General features: G+C 44.2%; 1 protein-coding gene across 1 annotated transcript; it reads right to left on the bottom strand.

The window, feature by feature from the left end:
• Positions 1-3,258: 3,258 nt before the first annotated feature.
• On the bottom strand, positions 3,259-4,843 carry LOC121879166 (cuticle protein AM1159-like). The gene is made up of 3 exons (XM_042385764.1): positions 4,743-4,843; positions 3,730-3,920; positions 3,259-3,602 (listed from the first exon to the last, which is right to left on the bottom strand). The coding sequence occupies exons 1-3, from the start codon at positions 4,749-4,751 to the stop codon at positions 3,434-3,436; spliced, it is 369 nt and encodes a 122-aa protein (XP_042241698.1). The 5' UTR covers positions 4,752-4,843; the 3' UTR covers positions 3,259-3,433.
• Positions 4,844-7,078: the final 2,235 nt, after the last annotated feature.

Below are 7,078 nucleotides of genomic sequence, written 5' to 3'. Positions count from 1 at the left end.
TCGATCCCTCCTTATATAAGCGCCTTCCATCGGGTCTGGTTGCGTAAGTAGGTCCTATAGTGGGCAAGGACATAGAGAAAGGGGGAAGGACTCGAGTATGGTGAAGGGGGGGGGGGGATGGTGGGTGGGGGCTACTGTGTTTGTATGGTGGGGATGGGGGAAGCGTTAGTGGTGGTAAGGTGGCGTGACTAGGGATCTGATCAAGCCAGGGGATAAAGGTGGTTCTGAGTCATTAGCCTTTGCTCACCTTCCCGTCTCTCTGTTGTCGACTAACTCCCAAATCAAGTATTATAACTTTACATGGTGTAGCCTGCCCCCCATCCTCTACAGTGAAGTGAAGCCTGCCCAGCCTCCCATCCTCTATAGTGAAGCCTGCCCCTATCTCCTCTATAGTGAAGCCTGCCCCATCCTCTATATGAAGCCTGCTCTATAGTGAAGCCTGCCCATCTCCTCTAGTATAGTGAAGCCTGCCCTATCTCCTCTAAGCCTGCCCCCATCCTCTATAGTGAAGCCTGCCCCATCCTCTATAGTGAAGCCTGCCCTATCTCCTCTATAGTGAAGCCTGCCCCCATCCTCTATAGTGAAGCCTGCCTTATCTCCTCTATATAGGCCTGCCCCATCCTCTATAGTGAAGCCTGCCCTATCTCCTCTATAGTGAGCCTGCCCCCATCCTCTAGTAGTGAAGCCTGCCCTATCTCCTCTATAGTGAAGCCTGCCCCCCATCCTCTATAGTGAAGCCTGCCCCCATCCTCTATAGTGAAGCCTGCCCTATCTCCTCTATAGTGAAGCCTGCCCCCATCCTCTATAGTAAGCCCCTATCTCCTCTATAGTGAAGCCTGCCCCCATCCTCTATAGTGAAGCCTGCCCCCATCCTCTACAGTGAAGCCTGCCCTGCTCCTCTATAGTGAAGCCTGCCCCATCCTCTATAGTGAAGCCTGCCCCATCCTCTATAGTGAAGCCTGCCCCATCCTCTATATAGTGAAGCCTGCCCCATCCTCAATCACCCACATAAGTAAAATAAATTCATAATCGATTATAGAAACACGACAACACGCGACTATAGTTTCACTCTACTATGACTCACCTAACCTAACTTAACCTAACCTAACCTAACCTAACTTAACCTAACCTAACCTAACCTAACCTAACTTAACCTAACCTAACCTAACCTAACCTAACCTAACTTAACCTAACCTAACCATCTTTATGCCCGGTTTTCATTTGTGTGGTCCGGTGTGTAATGTCACGATGGTATGGAGGGTAGGATGTGAAGGGTAGGATGTGGCGTAGAAGGAGGGATGTGGCGTAGAGGGAGGGATGTGGCGTAGAGGGAGAAATGAAGGTGGTCGTTTTATGGTAATCTCGGACGCCCCAGTGTTCAAGGGTAGATTTTAAGGAAGGAAGAGGGAAGGGGTGGGGAGGAGGATAGGAAGAGGAGGGAAGGTAAGGAAGGGGTGGGGAGAAAGAGGAAGAGGAGGAAAGATAAGGAAGGAAGGGGGAGAAAGAGGAAGAGTAAGGGCAAAGAGGGCGAAAGGGAAGGGGCAAAAAGGGAGGAAGGTGAGGAAAGGAAAGGCAGAAAAGGAGGGAGGGGGGAAAGGAGGGAGACGAGGGAAAGGAGGAGAGGAATGGGGAAGAAGAGAGAGAAAGGGGAGGGGGTGGAGAAGAATAAGGAAGAAGGGGGAGAGGAGGAGATGAGGATTGATAAATCGAGAGGGAGAGAGGGATTTCATGGTGGTGGGTCAGGGTACAAGATGGTGGTGGGTCAGGGTACAAGATGGTGGTGGGTCAGGGTACAAGATGGTGGTGGGTCAGGGTACAAGATGGTGGTGGGTCAGGGTACAGGTACAAGATGGTGGGTCAGGGTACAGGATGATGGTGGGTCAGGGTACAAGATGGTGGTGGGTCAGGGTACAGGATGATGGTGGGTCAGGGCACAAGATGGTGATGGGTCAGGGTACAAGATGGTGATGGGTCAGGGTACAAGATGGTGGTGGGTCAGGGTACAAGATGGTGGTGGGTCAGGGTACAGGATGATGGTGGGTCAGGGTACAAGATGGTGGTGGGTCAGGGTACAGGATGATGGTGGGTTGCGGTGGGTGGTGGGTGAAAGTAGCTGTAGTAGTTAACAACCACGTGTTCATATCTCTCTTCTACCCAATACAGACGCAGACAGACAGACAGACAGACATTCAACCACATGTGTCTATCATCTTAACAAAATACTTTACAGCCATAATAAACATGTCTAATCACCTCTTTATTCAGTTAGTTTTGTAAACATTAATTTATTGATGTAAAGAAGATAATGAGTGAAGATTTTTATTTCATTATTTATTCAATTATAAAAGCGTTACTGTATTCATTATTTTTTTTTATCATGAATCTTTTTATTATATTTTCATGAGGTAATTTCTTAAGGGAGGATTATCGACGTGTGTGAATTATTTTATTGAACGTGTGTAGAAAGGAGGATCATGGTCGCCCAAATTAATTATATTCCTACAAACTAACCAGAGTAAAGCCAGCAGATTTATTCACCCTTAACAATAACATCCAATAAAATCTGCCATTAAAGATAGAAAAATAAGTTTCCTTTTTTCTTGTTGCTCATATGACCAACTAGGGTAGAAGTACATGGTAAAATACATATTGGCCTGCAAATATTTTATTGACTGTACACAGTAGAGAATGATATGGGCAGACTGGTGGAGAGAGATATCGATTGTTTAACTTTTATTACATCTATATATAATATTGTTTAGTAAGGTCACCCTGTGTACTTAAGCCTCTCACAGTCCTTGTACTTCAGTTGCCTCTGAAGATGTCTTGAATAAAGACGAAAACTAATGTGCTCCATTGTTTCCCTTTTTCCTGTGTGATTTTATCAAGATTTATCTTATCCAAGTTTTCATTGTGGATATATATATATATATATATATATATATATATATATATATATTATATATATATATATATATATATATATATATATATATATATATATATATATATATATATATATATATATATATATATCCTTGTTTCTCATGAGTTTTTCCTACTCTAATCAGGTGTTTGTACAGGATTAAAACTGAAGCAAGTTGGTGAGAGGTAAGAACGCCTTACCACCAACAAATTACTTGTCTACTTTGGCTGTAAAAGTAGTTGCAAGTTTAGTGCTGTAAATATGACTAACACAAGTAAGGTTAGTAACATAATACAGTCAGTAAGGATAGAAGTACACAGTTAAAATTCATATTGGCCTGCAAAAATTTTTATTGACTGTACACATGTGTATCTGCTGGATTGTGTTCAGAGGTCTGGTAGGAGCTGGAGGGGAGTCAAAACCTGTGATCAGAGTTCTGTATGTACAAGGAGGAAGTGTCGAGAAGGTGACGAGGGCGTTGGGCAGTTGGGTCAGAAAACCATTGATTTACTCGAAGGTGATTCCTCGAGCGCGCTGTTCTTCAGCGAAGGCGATCTGCTCGATGGCGTGAGCTGGTAGGGGGTGGGATGTGGGGATGAGGGCAGACTCGGGCTGGTAGCCGTTCTCGTTGGCGATAAAGCGAACCTCTGCAATGGATCCATCTTCCAATGGGAACCTGCAAAAAAGGTAAATAATAAATATATGATTTCCAAAAGCATATCTTCATCACCATCAGCAAAGAGGAAAAAATAGTTTATCAACAAAAGTTATGAAAACAAAAACAAAAATTAATTGTCACCTACCTGAAGACACCCTCCATGTTAACCTGACCCTCGGCGCCGGGCACGCCAGTCCTTTGCTCGGAGATGCCGTGACTCGTCTCAAAGTTGAAGTTGAAGTTGCCGTCACCAGAGTCGCTGCGCTCGTCAACCACCGTCTCGGCATCTTTCTGAGGTCGGGCAGCTGCCAGAACCACGAGGCAGGCAAACACAAACTGTCGTGGTGAGTGAGGGAACAAAGTGAATAGAGTTAGTGTTGATTCCGAGAGACTCTTTCTGACTGAGTATGGCAGATTGAGTAATTAATTGGCTTTTTGGTTGATTCATGGATAAATACTTCGTCACATCGGCCAAGAATATAACATCCTTGTGTTTATAAATATGCGTCTTTAGTGAAGATTTTGACGTCCAGAGAAACCTCAAATTTTGACATTCTCCTCAAATTTCAATAGAAGTCTAACATACAAGGTGACTCAGTAGCTTATATATGTTCAGTGATGAGACAACAAAAAGGTCATATGAAAGGGTAAGTGTATCACGGCTGCCAGCATATGCTAAGACCCAGTAGCTTATGGGTGACAGCCTGTACACGGTCACAGTCAAGTTACTCTTCGGTGGAAAAAAATTCAAGAAAAGGTGCAGTTCCATGGACGATTAAACAACATATAGGAGGAAAAATACCCTGATTCTATTTTTAATAATAGGGATGAAATGTGAAACAGAAGACAGAATTATTTGAGGCTAAGTAGACGGAAATCAATCGTGATGAAGGATTTAATATAAATTTCTCAGCCAAAGGTTTAGATTAATCTGAAGCAGCCCTCGGTCGGTCGACTTCCCTTCTCCCTCTGACTCTCTTGTTTATAATCACTACTGGTGGACATAAACACTAAGAGACCGAGCAAGTGTCGTTGCCTTTATCCACAGAAACACTGGAGTAACCAACGAAGACATGAATGCAAAGCTGACCACCTGCTTCTGGATGTCAACACGGAGAAGACTTAGCCAGGCAGCAGCTGTGTTGGGTCAGTACTCACGAGCTTCATGTTGGTGATGTTGTCGGTGTGAGGATCAGCTGAGGATGTTGTGTGTGTGCTGGAGGCGAGCTATATATACCCTCACGCTTGCCACTAAGACAGGTAGTAGTGGTTGTACTCAAGGTCCTAAAGTGAACTGGGGTAGGGGGGAGGTGTTGGAGGAAAATGCGTGAGAGGTAGAGAGAGGAGTGATGACGATAAGAAGTGATGAAAGAGAAAGAGTAACTTAGAAGATGGGGAGAAGGAAAATGAGCTGGAGGGAAGGATATGGCAGCCAGGGAGTGGGGTGATAGAAGGTTGGGGGGAGGTGAAGAGGGAGACAGACTTGAGGCTAAGTGAAGAAAGAAAGACATTGGAGGACAAAGAGGAAGATTTAGAGATAAGTTAGAGAGAGGAGGAATAAAAGATGGCGTAGGAAGGAGAGAAAGAGACATTTATTTATATACGTCGTAAATTTTTATGTTGATTCTTGATAATATTCCAAACTATAAAACTTAATAAAAGATGAACACCTGAAATCGTAGAAAATGGGAAACTATTATTGTTTTGTTGTTAGTTTGACTTTCTTTCACTTTGAACAAATAATAATCTATATGAAGGAACAACGTGTTTTGATGCTGAGAAATATGGCGTATTCAGTTTGTTATTGTTCTGAAGGACGACGTAAGCCTGGAGGAACAGCAAGGTAGAATCTGACGTAAGCCTGGAGGAACAGCAAAGTAGAGTCTGACGTAAGCCTGGAGGAACAGCAAAGTAGAGTCTCACGTAAGCCTGGAGGAACAGCAAGGTAGAGTCTGACGTAAGCCTGGAGGAACAGCAAAGTAGAGTCTCACGTAAGCCTGGAGGACAGCAAGGTAGAGTCTGACGTAAGCCTGGAGGGAACCAGCAAAGTAGAGTCTCACGTAAGCCTGGAGGAACAGCAAAGTAGAGTCTCACGTAAGCCTGGAGGAACAACAAGCTGAGAGTCTGACGTAAGCCTGGAGGAGACAGCAAGGTGAGGAGTCTAACGTAAGCCTGGAGGAACAGCAAAGTAGAGGTCTCACGTAAACTGGAGGACAGCAAGGTGAGGAGTCAACGTAAGCCTGGAGGACAGCAAGTAAGAGTCTGACGTAAGCCTGGAGAACAGCCAAAGTAAAGTCAGCAGCAAAGCCCTGGAAGAGAACAAGCAAGTGAGTCTCCCACGTAAGCCTGCGGGCAGCAGGTGAGTCTAACGTAAGCCTGGAGGACAGCAAAGTAGAGAGTCAACCCCGTAAAGCCTGGAGGAACAGCAAAGTAGAGGTCTGACGTAAGCCGGAGGACAGCAGGTAGAATCTAACGTAAGCCTGGAAGAGGAACAACAAAGTAGAAGTCTCACGTAAGCCTAGAGGACAGCAAGGTAAAGTCGGCATGTATGCCTGGAGAGGACAGCAAGTGAGAATCTAACATCAAGCCTGGAGGAACAACAAGTAGAGTCTCACGTAAGCCTGCTGGAGGACAACTGAGGTAGAGAGTCTAACGTAAGCCTGGAGACAGCAACCAAGGTGAGTCTAACGTAAGCCTGGAGGACAGCAAAGAGTAGAGTCTGACGTAAACCTGGAGGGAACAGCAAAGTAGAGAGTCAACGTAAGCCTGGAGGAACAGCAAAGTAAGAAGTCTCCGCGTAAGCCTGGAGGAACAGCAAAGTAGAGTCTAACGTAAGCCTGGAGGAACAGCAAAGTGAAAGGTCTAACGTAAACTGGAGGGACAACAAGGTAGAGTCTGACGTGAAGCCTGGAGGAACAGCAAAGTAGAGTCTCACGTAAGCTGGGACAGCAAGGTAGAGTCTCACGTAAGCCTGGAGGAACAGCAAAGTAGAGTCTCACGTAAGCCTGGAGAAACAATAAAAATGGAAAACGACTTATTCTAACAAAATCAAGGAAGTTACAGCATCACTAACAAGGAATATTTATACTTTAATTTTACTCATAAAAAAAAACTAAAATTCATCTTTTTTTTTTTTTACCAACTGTTGATTTACATTTCTTAACTTTCACCCACAGAGGGTTTCTTATTAGAGCAACATTACGATGCAGTAGTGAATAGAATTAAACTATTATCAGGAACTTTTGTATAATAAGTTTTAAGGTTTGTTTATATTTTCCTAACTCCCCCACCTTGAAAATAAATAATAATAAAATGAAACAATAACAAAAATATCAAGGTAAACTTCTTCACTTTCAAGGAAGATAAACTCATCACTTAGGCACTAGACTCACTCTTAGCTTCTTCTCGGCATACGTACCTGACCCTGCTTGGGCCGTCAACACCAGCCTGTACCGTTAACACCTGCCTGGGCCGTCAACACCAGCCTGTACTGT

This window comes from Homarus americanus, unplaced genomic scaffold (assembly GCF_018991925.1).
Source record: "Homarus americanus isolate GMGI-L3 unplaced genomic scaffold, GMGI_Hamer_2.0 scaffold18453, whole genome shotgun sequence".
Classification (NCBI taxonomy): Eukaryota; Metazoa; Arthropoda; class Malacostraca; order Decapoda; family Nephropidae; genus Homarus; species Homarus americanus.
This window is presented reverse-complemented; position numbering and strand designations above follow the sequence as displayed.

What these genes read in the sequence shown, in the direction of transcription:
- LOC121879166 (XM_042385764.1), bottom strand. An exon ending in AACATGGAGGGTGTCTTCAG is followed by an intron (nt 3,603 to 3,729) that starts GTAGGTGACAAT and finishes CCTTTTTTGCAG; the next exon opens with GTTCCCATTGGAAGATGGAT.